At 40.6% G+C, this 12,508-nt stretch overlaps 1 protein-coding gene across 1 annotated transcript in view; it reads right to left on the reverse strand.

The window, feature by feature from the left end:
• Nucleotides 1-290: 290 nt before the first annotated feature.
• pepd (peptidase D) overlaps nt 291-12,508 on the reverse strand; it is a 36,815-nt gene continuing 24,597 nt past the window's right edge. Inside the window, exons 10-15 of the mRNA XM_056278408.1 lie at nt 10,229-10,297; nt 6,893-6,970; nt 5,790-5,938; nt 4,947-5,131; nt 1,758-1,949; nt 291-837 (exon numbers count right to left, since the gene is read on the reverse strand). Coding sequence (XP_056134383.1) covers nt 694-837; nt 1,758-1,949; nt 4,947-5,131; nt 5,790-5,938; nt 6,893-6,970; nt 10,229-10,297 — 817 coding nt within the window. The 3' untranslated portion in view covers nt 291-693. The remainder of the gene's footprint in view (nt 838-1,757; nt 1,950-4,946; nt 5,132-5,789; nt 5,939-6,892; nt 6,971-10,228; nt 10,298-12,508) is intronic.

Raw genomic sequence — 12,508 nt, forward strand, 5'->3', positions numbered from 1 at the left:
GTCAATTAAGTTGTGAACACAAGGGACTGCCAATTTTTTTTTTCCAAAATCTAACTCCATTTTTCTAAATCATCTCGCAATCGACTGGCAATCAGCCCGCAAGCAACTGGTTGATCACGATCGACTGGCTGGGCACCTCTGGTCACTGGTACTCGCTAGAGTACCAGTGACTTGGTGCAGCTGCTCATCCTACATTAGTTGGCAGCACTGCTAACTCTTTAGTAACACATGCCCTCAATAAGCCTCATGCCAAGCGAGTATGTATAAAATGAGATGCTGAAAAATCCTGGTAGGCAAATTTGCAAATTTTATTGAATTTCACAATATTTAAAAAATTAAAAAAGTAATTCACTAGGAGGCATAAAATAGTCAATGCTTAACAACTTTTTAAACCGTAAAATAAATGTTATCTCTCTTAAGCAGCCGTAGTATGATTGTGCAAGCTGTTAGGTTCAACATGCATTGGTGGTATCAATTTTTCTGCTCTCTCAACTTTGAAAGAGATAGCCTGGTTAACACTGAATATTTCCTGCCTCTATTGTGTTACAAGTGACAGATGGTCTGGATTGCAGAGCTTGATATGAGGATATTGAACAAAATGCTTACATTTTCCTTTAGAATATCATCTTTCCCTCTGCCCTGAGACTTAACCTCAGAAAGGCAGCAATAGCTTAGAATTAATGGAATGCCATCTCAGAATTTCTCACTGCTGATGATCGGGCTGAAGGGTTTTTCGGAGTCGGCCATGCAAGCCTCCACCTCCTCCACGGTGCGGGGGACACAGGTCAGCAGCTCTATGCCGTTAGCGGTCACTGCGATGTCGTCCTCAATACGCACCTGTGCACAGCGGTCATACGGCACAATTAGCTCAATCATAGAGGCTCAGTTGGACAAAGCAGGTAGAGCCAGTTAAGCAACAATCAGCTGTATCTGAACCAAGATCTATTTAAGCATTCTAAAACATGAAAAAATAATTCATTTGTTAAGACTGATTTGCAATCATTCAGTCTGACAGCATCTCATTTCAGCTACTTCATTGTAGGAATGAATACGTTAACTTTTTGATGGCAGGAGTCTTCATTTATCCAAATTTGAATAAACAGTAACTTCTTAGACTGAATTATATAAACCGATCCGGTGCTGAAATGTACAGCATACAGCAATGCCAAGATCAAACTATTAATATCTTGTGTAATTAAGGTGCTGTGGGGCTTGTTACTGAAAGGTAACAGATGGTTAAACCGAGACTCGTAAAGCCACGGTCTATCATCCTGACGATCATATTTATGTTGAAACTACCTTTGCGTGGAGGTGAGCTACATGTCGAGAAGTCAAAGCCTGTCATAATGACTGTTTTTGAAATTGAATGAAAGAGACTTACTGAGAGGACTAGAAAGTAAGAAAAACCTTGGGTTTACTTTTGTAATTTTGGTCTTTTGACTATGTATATTCCATAATCTTGCATTTTGTTGCTAGAGGGGATATTTTAGCTCCATTAGGCAACTGAGTTAAGTCATCTTATGGACCCAGTATCACAATAATGTTGTGTAGAATGGTTTCTAGTTGTTCCTTTTAACAAATAGTTGATAATTAATTCCCTCCAAAGAAAGATACAACGCTTGGTAACACAGTAGAATGGGGGGGGGGGGGGTAGCAAATTTTACTGTTTTTTCCCTTACTTTCAAAAGTTTCCCTCCCCTAAAAATGAAAATGAAAAAATAATAATTTAGACAAATGAACTATGCAGGTATACTGACCCCTCCAAAGCCACGGAAGCGAGCCAGCACTTGGTTGTTGATGAAGCAGTTCTGGGCAGGGTCAGCCAGGGCCTGGTCCAGCAGGTGGTCGATGAAGTAGATTCCAGGCTCGACGGTAAGGACCATCCGCTCCTGCACCGGGCGGCCCATCCTCAGACTCTTTAGCCCAGGCTCGTTGACCCTCTCCGTGCCCTGAACAACCAGGGGTCCATTTAAAAAAAAAAAAAAAAAATCACAGCTACAACCTCTGCAATCTAAATCCATTACTGAGTACTCTGTGAATACTGAGACAGAAATAAGTCTGTAATAATAATAACGGTGTCAAAAAGAAAAGCAACATAAAAGGTTACCAGGAAAAAGAGAAACAAAAACGGAAAAGTGTGTTGAGACAAAGGATTCATGATATGTCAGAATTATACCCAACTATAACAAACCTACAGTGTTCACGCTTCATGCAGCTATACATTTTTAATATAAATCCATCCAAACATGACCACTCTTCTTCCAATTCACATAAAGTGCAGTATGTTCTTTATATTCTGCTATTGACTATAGGTCTGGGGTATATTCAAGAGTACAATCACCATAGCTGTTTATGGGTGGAGGAAGGGACCTCCCATTCATCCCCCCTACCAGATTCTCCTTACTGGCCAGAAGCAAGAGATGAAGGGCTCAAGAATGAAGAATCAGTGCACCTCAGTCAAAAGTGCAGCGCTGTTCCTCATGTTCAGCCATAACCTTGGTCTTCAGAAAACACTTCACCTTCCCAGAGCTGTTCCTCGTCTTCAGCCATAACCTTGGTCTTCAGAAAACACTTCACCTTCCCAGAGCTGTTCCTCGTCTTCAGCCATAACCTTGGTCTTCAGAAAGCACTTCACCTTCCCAGAGCTGTTCCTCGTCTTCAGCCATAACCTTGGTCTTCAGAAAGCACTTCACTTTACCAGAGCTGTTCCTCATCTTCAGCCGTAACCTTGGTCTTCAGAAAGCACTTCACCTTCTCTTCTACCAGTCTCACCAATAAACACTTTTTTGCATGGTTCTTACCTCCAACTTCTCCATTATGCTAAATCGATAACCCAAGAACACAGTTTTCACTTATTCTACTTTACGGGTGCTGTTTCCATTGTTGCACTCTGCTATCTAAGAATTTAAAGAAATAACTCATGTTTTCTGAAGCCTATCCCTAATTTTATACTCACCGCTCAAGTAGCCATACAGCCATGCAGATGAGTGTGCAGGAACTGTCTAAAAAGTGCAGCACCGAAAAAAGATACTACAAAAATATTCAATAATTTCACTCTTAAATAGTGTCCCCAAAATCACTTCACACATCAGTGGTCTCCTGTTGGTTATACTGCAACACTTAGTATGGGAAAAGAAGCTTTTGCATAATTATATCATAATTTTTATTAAAAAATATTCAATAACTTCACTCATACAGTGAGTGTAGTGTCACCAAAATCACTTCACACATCAATGGCCTCCTGTTGGTTAGAGAAAGAAAGAAAGCCACTTTATTTTGTCATTGTACAGGTTACAATGACACATTTAACCCATCCTATTGTATAAGAGCAGTGGGCAGCTGCACCACCCAGGGACCAACTCCAGTTCTTCTTTCAATTGCCTTGGTCAGGGACACAGACAGGAGTATTAACCCTAACATGCATGTCTTTTTGATAGTGGGGGGAAACCGGAGCACCCAGAGGAAACCCACGCAGACACGGGGACAACATGAAAACTCCACACAGTAAGGACCTGGGACGGCCTGGGGTTCGAACCCAGGACCTTCTTGCTGTGAGGCAACAGTGCTAACGACTGCCATAATTGTTATACTGCAACACTTAGTTTGGGGAAAAAGGCTTTTGCAAAATTTTGGGGAATCTTAATATTCAGTGTGGTGGGGACACTACACTGTATAAGAGTGAAGTTATTGAATATTTTTGTAATACCTCTTTTCAGTATTGCACTTTTTAGATGGTCCCTGCACACTCGTCTCCAGCCGGCTGTCAATAAAGACCATTGTTATTTGTCCAGCTCAGAAAACGGCTCGTGTTGTGAAAATTAGGTTCTAGCTCATTGTCCAACTTTGGTAGGAAAGAGGCATTGTTTATGTTTGAACAACATTTCGCTTGTGAGTTATTGATCCAGGATGATCGAATCTGTGAATATATTTCCAACTTAACTGAATTTCTTAACCCGAGGGCACAGTTTACAAATTTGTATACATGGATCATGCATTCATAATTCGAGGGCATGGATTATGAATTCGAGAGCACGGTTTATAAACCGTGCACAGATTTACACATGGGTCTTTTTTTCTTTTTTTTTAACTTAGCTGACCCCAGGGGGGCTCCATACAATTCAACAATCCTCGTTGACTGGAAAAAAAAAACACTCCATGGTTCAGCCAAAGCTAATGTAATGCAACAAGTGTCAATCACAAGGAATTCGAATGGTCGTTTTAAAACTTTACAGTCAATTTTATCACTAAATGTCCTCTTAGTGTTTGCTGTATTCCTGCTAGTAATCATTTGTAGGCTGTGTTTCAAGAAGTGTGGTAGGTAGGTATGGTAGAAAACGACTGTAATCGACCATAAAAAGCTGTTGTTTTTGAAAATAACCACTTGAATTAACTATGATCGACTGCTGTAGCATCACGTTAACTTAAGAGTGTTGACTTGCCCTGAATGAAGATTGTGGAGTTGTCCACCAGCAACAACAATGAAATTTAGATTGCAAGCCAGATCTGCGTATCCAGTTTGACAAAATGGAGAGATGACTGTGAAAATGAAGCCTAACATTGTGCTACATAAACGGTGTGAATAAAATAGGAAAAGCTACAAAGAAAATCTGACCTTATCCTTTAAATTTACCATGCTGTTGTGTTCAATTGAAGTACATTCTTGAAACAGAAAATGTCTATGGAGGCAGTTGCATAAATTAAATCCAGTGTTCATCTTTTTGGAGGCGGCACACTCCTTTAATAGCAGGACATAAGTTCAAGCCCGTGTCAAGAAGCTTCTGCTCTTCTGAAGTGTCCTTGATCAAAACATTTAGTCCATATTCACTTTAAATATGCTTAGGAGGTTGGGCAAGTGGAGAATTTCCCCTTCGGGAATTGACAAAATATCATGTTATTCATATAACCTTCTGGTCAATAATATTTCAGATGTAGAGAATAGAACTGACCTCAGGGTAGCCTCCCACATCGTGCACATCAATGCCCAGCAGGTGTCCCAGCCCGTGGGGCATAAAGACAGAACCCAGATGGACCTTCAACATGTCCTCCACGCTGCCCTTCAGGATACCGATCTTCAACAGCTCTTCCAGATGGACCCGGTCTGCCAGGCGGTGCATGTCTGTCCACATCACACCTGGGGCACCATGAGCCTCAGTAAGATGAAAGCCTAAAATATGACTCACTACCACAAGCCCTGCTGCAGGCTTGGTTATATGAAAGGCGTTTCTGAGAGAAATTCATCAGCTTGATATATACTTTAGTACCGAGTGTTTACGACTTTCTGCAAACTACATTTTATAGGCTTTTTCAGATTTTTCAATCCAGAATAAAATTTCAGGGCAATTCCACCATCATATAAACTGAAATTGAAAACATGAAAAAGTAGAGCCTGCTAAACTATTGGCCAAGCGGTAGAAAAGAACATGAAGGTAACCCTGAATGTGGCTAAGTGGCTGGTATAATTTACAGTGGTATTTCTTAACACTAACTGAATGCATCAGTGCATCATGACTCTAATGAATAATATTTACCATCAGACTAAGTGTGTATAAAGGCAACTGCCTTTGTGTGTTTCTAGAAGGTCAAATGTAATGACTAGGGTTTAGTTTTTTTCTATTAATTAAATATATATGCTAATGAACAACATATATATAGTCTGCTGTGTTCAAGCAGTACATTTGTCAGGGCCAATAATATTCAAGAGGTAATTTTTCTCAGTTTCACCAGACACTCTTCAGTGCCACTTTGCTCTGTCCTGTACAACAGCAGTTACTTGGCCTATAAGGGGATACCTGGTTTGATGGCGGCCATCACAGTTCGGGAAGACTTGAGCACTGCCTCGTAGATGCCCTTCTGGTCTGGAGTGAACTTGCCGTTGGCTGGGAAAGAGCAGGTGATGTCTGAGGAGTAGCAGTAGTACTCTCCACCCATATCAAACAAACTGCAAAGGGTAAAACGTCACAGGTCAGATCAAGTCTAAATGATTTATATCTTACATGATAGAAACAAGGTCATTACGAAGGGCTTCAAACCAAACCAACCAAACCAAACCAAAGCATGCTAGATACATAAAATGAAAGAAACCCCACTATTATAAAGATATTTAAATACCACGTTTCATTTATTTTTTTAAAATTTTGAGATACTTTTTTAAGCCCAGTGGGGAAATTATGCTCTGCATTTAATGCATCCTAGCTGTGTAGCTAGGAGCAGTGGGCACCTGCTGTGCAGCACCCAGGGACCAACTCTAGTACGTCTTGCCACGCCTCGGTCAGGGGCACAGACAGGATTATTAACCCAAATATGTATGTCTTTTTTTGATGGTAGGGGAAATCGGAGTTGCTGGAGAAAACCCACAGCAGACACAGGGAGAACATGCAAACCCCGCACGGGACGACCCCACGGTTGGACAACCCCAGGGTTAGAACCCAGGACCTTCTTGCTGTGAGGCGACAGCACTAACCACTGCACCACTGTGCCTCATGTTAAGATGAAATGTACGTTAGGATGAAGCCAGAAAAACCTAACAGAAAAGACAGCAGTGATTGTGTGCGTTTTTCCTTTTAAGTGTATCAAAAGAGACCCCCTGCAATGTCTGACCAGATGTACATTCCCTGAAATTACAGACAAACCAAAGCATGCCCTTAAAGGTAAAATAAAACCACTAAGCTTTAATGTAGTGACTAGCCCGGCCTTAAAATCAGCCACTTTGAATGTTCATTGATGAAGAGCCACAGCATGTTTCAGGACTAAACCCAGACCAGTAAGTCTAGACTATTAGTGATTGCAGTGCAGCATGATATGAATGTAGAAATTGAATGTAGATGTGGAGTAAGCCTATTAGAGGCATTGCACATTGGTTTGGCATAAAAGGGACTAAATTGGAGGTACTTACCACATGTCTCCATCTTCAATAGTCTTGTCATTGGGAGCTCCAGCATGGCCGTAGTGTAGAACGGAGGAATTGTTGCCCCTTTTGAATAATGAGACATTAAGTTAACACGGGCACTTAACAATATTTTAATTTCAGATTTTGAAAACTGTAATGCATATGGTATACACATTGAATACATCAAGTGTTGGTCTCGTGCTTTATGGGCTAAAAAATTGTTCAGTTTTATTTTTTCAATTTACTCCCCTTGTCATCCCAATTTGACATGTGTAATAATAGCCTTTTCCCCCAGGGACCCACCCCTTCAGGGGTCGTGGAGGGCATAAAATTCCATTCATGTCCTCCGATACAGCCCAACAATTAAATACTAAAACTAATCACACCAGCCACTAATTGAAGTTTACGGGAGGGAAGTTTCACATCAGATGGCAACCACTAGACTAGTTTATATTAAAATAATCCCTGATTTATATGCATATAAATGTATTTATATGCTTTGAAAAATGTAGATCAATTTTAATGAATTTTTTTTGTAATCTAGAGGCGATATATAAAAACCTTTATGCAACTTTTTTGGTTCTTTTTGGATATTCTTGGTATAAAAGAGTGCATTTATTTATTTAAAACAAAAAGTGCTTTTAGATGTTATCCTGAAATGTTGCTTCACCACTCTTCTGAGGGTGTTAGTATACAGTGCACTACATGTATAATTCATTATATCATATGTGCATCAAAGTTTTTTGCAACATAAGTAGACGACATAGTAGTAGGCTCCAACTTTTGCTGTGGAAAATGTGTCTTTTTCGTTCTTCTTTTTCCCCTTGATGCCAGCACACACAAATAATTCAATAGGTACAATACTAAAAGAAAAATTCAACAAAAAACTTAAAGTATAATTTTAGCATATGATCTTTCAAAATAGTGACTGGGTAATTCCGGACCCCTATGTTGATGGTGTGATGGTTTTGTCATACAAAGTGACAGACTGACCCCCTCTCGCCAGCCCAAAATTATTTTTGCAGATTTCTATAACGTGATACTACATAAGCATATATCAATCACAGTAATGGTTTTTAAGAGGATGGAAACCCTTCATGGAGACAAGAAAACTTTAATTCATGGAGATGCACAGTTCTGCATAAGACATGCTGACTAGTTTTCTGATTAACCTTCTTCCTTTTTTGTATCTGTGACCAACATACTACGCACATCTCTATCCTTGCTAATGTGAAATCCATAGATTGATGCCAGCTGAGTTTACTTCATCTGACAAAGTTCCTTTTATGAAATTTAACTCAATCAAATCTTTGACTTTGCTTCACATTGTGTTTATATTTTCACAAACCTGCATGTTATCCTTAAAACAAAATTGAACATCACTTTTCTGTGCAGCATCATTCCATTCAAGGAAACAAGTTTAATCTCTGAACAATCATCATGTATCCAGCTCTTTATTCTTAATGAAATTACTTTAAGTTATTTCTTGGCTCTTAATGCATGTAACCTTTCGGCTGGAAAACTCAACAGAGCGACAGTGCTTCAAGCAAGTCACGGTGCAATGCTCAGGTTCTCATTTACCGTGCCCTTCATTTGAACAGGAGAATACTTTCCATTGTCTGACCACTAATCCCCAGGAAAACACTCTAATAATGGGTTTGCAGAAAAAACCCCTGGGTACAAAAAGGCCAGACTAATTAGCAACAGCATCTTGTAATTCTCCACCTGCAATGATGCTGCTAACCACCAGGGGCTGGTGCAAGAGAGAGAAAATGGATCATCATCTACTCTAGTAACACAGATGGCGAGGCCTGGGCACCCAGCAACAAGACACCACAGATACTGTAGGGGAAGTGCCAATTTCCCTGCATCCCAAATTCTATCTCTGAAAACCAGCTGTCGGCCTTTAACAGCTGAAATGCAGAGCTTTAAACTGAAACTATCAAGGGTATTCGCTTCCTCTACTGGCTTGGAGGATGTCCTGGGAACAAGTAAATTTGAAACTGGGGGCTTGTTGAAATGAGAAGCATACATTTTGATACACTCTTGGCTGGGATGTATGTCTATAATGTATGTGGAAAGTGAATAAAAATAAAAGAAACGGAAACACATCAGTTGTGTGTACTGAACATGTCAAGGTCCATGTACACTGGATCAAAAATTGATATCTCCAGCAGCATATATAGTACACTGTTATTCAAGACATTTGGCTGGTGCTCTTGTCCAGTGAGTTGAACGGAATAACCTTTCAGTTTTGAGATTTCCAACATCACAAGAAACAAAAAACAAGGAGGTCAACGGTTGGCACTACAGCACCCAGGTAATAGATTTGTGCAACATAAGCATAATTATGTATGGCAGATAAGATGTAGATGAGGAAAAATTTGTGAGTAGACTCAGTGGTGGGCAACCGAGTAGGTCTACTGGGGTGAATGTGTGTTGACAGCAAGGGCACATTAACAGCAATACTTGAGGGAAGGGAAGAGTGTTCTTCATTTATCTTGCCAATTGAGATTTCCTTAAGTGCAGTTCAGGTTACAAGTCCACTCCTTTAGGCTAAAGCTGCACCTTTTTAGATTGCAGGCAAAACCCTTAGTTCATTATAGGGATTAGGCCCGAAACATAATCTGCATAAGTACGCAAACACTTCAAACTAAGCAAAGTCGATTTCACACTTTGTTGCGTTCTAAATTGTCTCTCCTGAAAGTCTTAATGCGAGGCAAGTGCAAGCTGCAGAGGTGCTCTAGCAGGCAACAACAGAATGAAGCAGTCTTTTTTTATTTCCGCTTTCTTTCTTTCTTTCCCAACTGTCATAGGAGACAGGAAAAACATCCTTCCCATTCATCAATAAACATATCCAGATGAACTGATTCAACCTTCTTTGATCCTCCCCATGCTTCCACCGAGAGCAATTCACTGGTTGCACATACCAACTTGTGAATATTCTTTTCGTTTTTCTATGGTGCAGTAAGTACAACAGTGTACATTCCTAGTCTACAGTGAAGTTAATTAAGTGGAGTAGCACAGTCTGCTTAAAGTAATCTGATATGTCCTACAGCACCCCCTTGAGGATTTGACTTTATTACCTCCACAGAGACATAAGGGCACGCTGAGTTTGCGCAACCGGGCAGTGAGTTTGCAGTGCTCAGGCCAGGGCGTTGTTATTTGTGTTTGCATATTTACGTACCTATGCAGAATATATTTCAGGCCTCAAAGCATTAAAGCTAGTAAAACGGTGAGTAACAAATCAATCAATCAAGTGAATCATAAAAAGACAGAATTGAAGAAAAAGGGAACAAAGAGTACAGGATAGAGAGGGAGCTTGGATCGCTGATGTCTTACGTTCCGCAGATGCAAGTGTATGACGTGTGGCGCATGCCTCCTCGGGTAGAGCAGTAGTGCTGGAACAGACTGCAAGAGGAAAAGGAAGGCCTTCAGAGAGAGCAATACATCTTCACAACAGAAAGGAAATTAAACTATTTCCAACAGCTGAGCTCTAATTAGTGTAAAAACTAGACGCGCCCTACTTGCGACCTCGTGCTTTTTAGGAATTCATTCACGCCCTAGTCCTCTAATCATCACACGGCACATTGCTTCATGCTAACAAAATACCTCCAAGAGTCAGAATGCAAACTGAGGCGATGAGCTGCCATTTCATGGGGGTTTCTTGCACACCAAAGGAAGTCGGAGATGTACGAGGGGCGCGTCTTGGTTTTAAAATAAAGAAAAATGTTATTAGATGAATCTAACGGACAATATAAGTTGAACACCCCTAAGCATGGCTGTTTCGTGACAAGTCGAACATCATCCATCGCAGTCTGTGACGTTGGGCGGGTGGCGGTGGGGAGAGCTAGCGGCATGTGGCTAGTTAGCCAGAGCCCCGGGATAACTGATTAGCTCAGAGTCGACGGACGGCGAGATGGGGATTTCCACACTGCTACTTTGTTCTGTAGCACATACGTCGACCATACAATGCCAGGTCTCCACGGCACTATGTTCACCGATTACACATGAACAGTAAAACGTGAAAATTATAACCTGCACCGATTTGTTAGGGTGAGAGCTCGCTCTTGTCGACGTCGGTCGAAGCAGCACTGACACCGGCTCTACTCTAGTACGTCGCAACAAAACAAAAAGGAGAAGCCACCTTGTGGCGCTATTTGGCATTGCATTTATATTTACCGGCTGTTAAAAGTCGAGGCCTTTTCAATCACCAAAAATGAACACTGCCCCACTCCTGCCGAACCCCAAGGCAGTAAGGTATATTTTGGGCATGAAGCAAATTCTCAAATCCCATTCTTAGAAGTTTGGACTCAGGCAGGCAGTGCACTGACCTAAGCTGCAACAAATAAACTGTACCTGTTGCACACTATACAGTGCATTTGGTAAGGCACCCTTGTACTTGCAGTTAAGCGCAATTGTGGGACTACAACTTTGATTCTAGTAATTTGAAGCATGTGATGCGATGCAACTTTATCAACAAGAAGTAATACCTTTTTTCCCTCTACTGTGCCTACACACAAAACAACTCAAAACCAACGCACACTGAAACACAATATGTATTTGGTTTTTTGCTCTGTACCAGCAGGGAGCAATCCAAACTACTCATTTAGTGTGAACGCCTCTTCACCCGCTACTCATGTGAAATGTCAGCAAAGAGGTCCTAACAAGCATACTAATCCACTAATGATATTTTGCCGAAACATTGACTTAGTGAATGAGAAGCAGTGATGGCATTAAATCGGTGGGAGGTTTTGAAGGGCACAAAGTTTCTTTCTGATGTGCCAGCTAGACCAGATTGTCACGTTATCATCGTCTTTCTATCAATGTTTATCTGAATGGAAAATGGCCAGAGGAGCAAATTTCTGCACCGATAAGGAATGTTCTGTTCTGCACTTTTTATCTCACACAGACTGTGCAATGGGCAGATAGTACAGCTCAAAGCTGATTGCCTTAAAGGATCAGTTCACCCCAAGATCCAAGAATACATGTTTTTCCTCTTACCTGTAGTGCTATTTATCCATCTAGATCATTTTAGTGTGAGTTGCCGTGTTTTAGAGATATCGATCGTAGAGATGTCTGCCTTCTCTTGAACACAGTGTTACTGGTTGGCACTTGGCTTGTGTTGCTCAAAGCAGCAAAAAAAATAAATAAATAAATAAAAATATATATATATATATAAAAATAAAAATAAAAAAATTGAAAAAAAAAGATGGAAAAACTCAACAGCAATGTCTTTTTCCAAAAATCATGACCTGGTTACTCAAGATAATCCACAGACCTTGTTGTGGGCAATTTCATGTGGGTGGAGTTCGGTCTAGGAAAATAGTTCTTACATGAAACTGCTCACAATGAGGTCTGTGGACTATCTTAAGTAAGCGGGTCATGATCTCTGGAAAGAGACTGCTGTTGAGTTTTTAATTATTTTTTTTGGCATTTTGAGCAACACAAGCCGGGTGCCATCCAGTTCCATCGTATTTGAGAGAAGGCAGACATCTCTATGGTGGATATCTCCAAAACTTAGCAACTCACACAAAAATGATCAAGATGGATAAATAGCACTACAGGTAAGAGGAAAAACATGTGTTTTTGATTTTTGGGTGAACTGTCCCTTTAAAGATA

Source organism: Lampris incognitus, chromosome 4 (genome assembly GCF_029633865.1).
Source record: "Lampris incognitus isolate fLamInc1 chromosome 4, fLamInc1.hap2, whole genome shotgun sequence".
NCBI classification, from domain to species: Eukaryota; Metazoa; Chordata; class Actinopteri; order Lampriformes; family Lampridae; genus Lampris; species Lampris incognitus.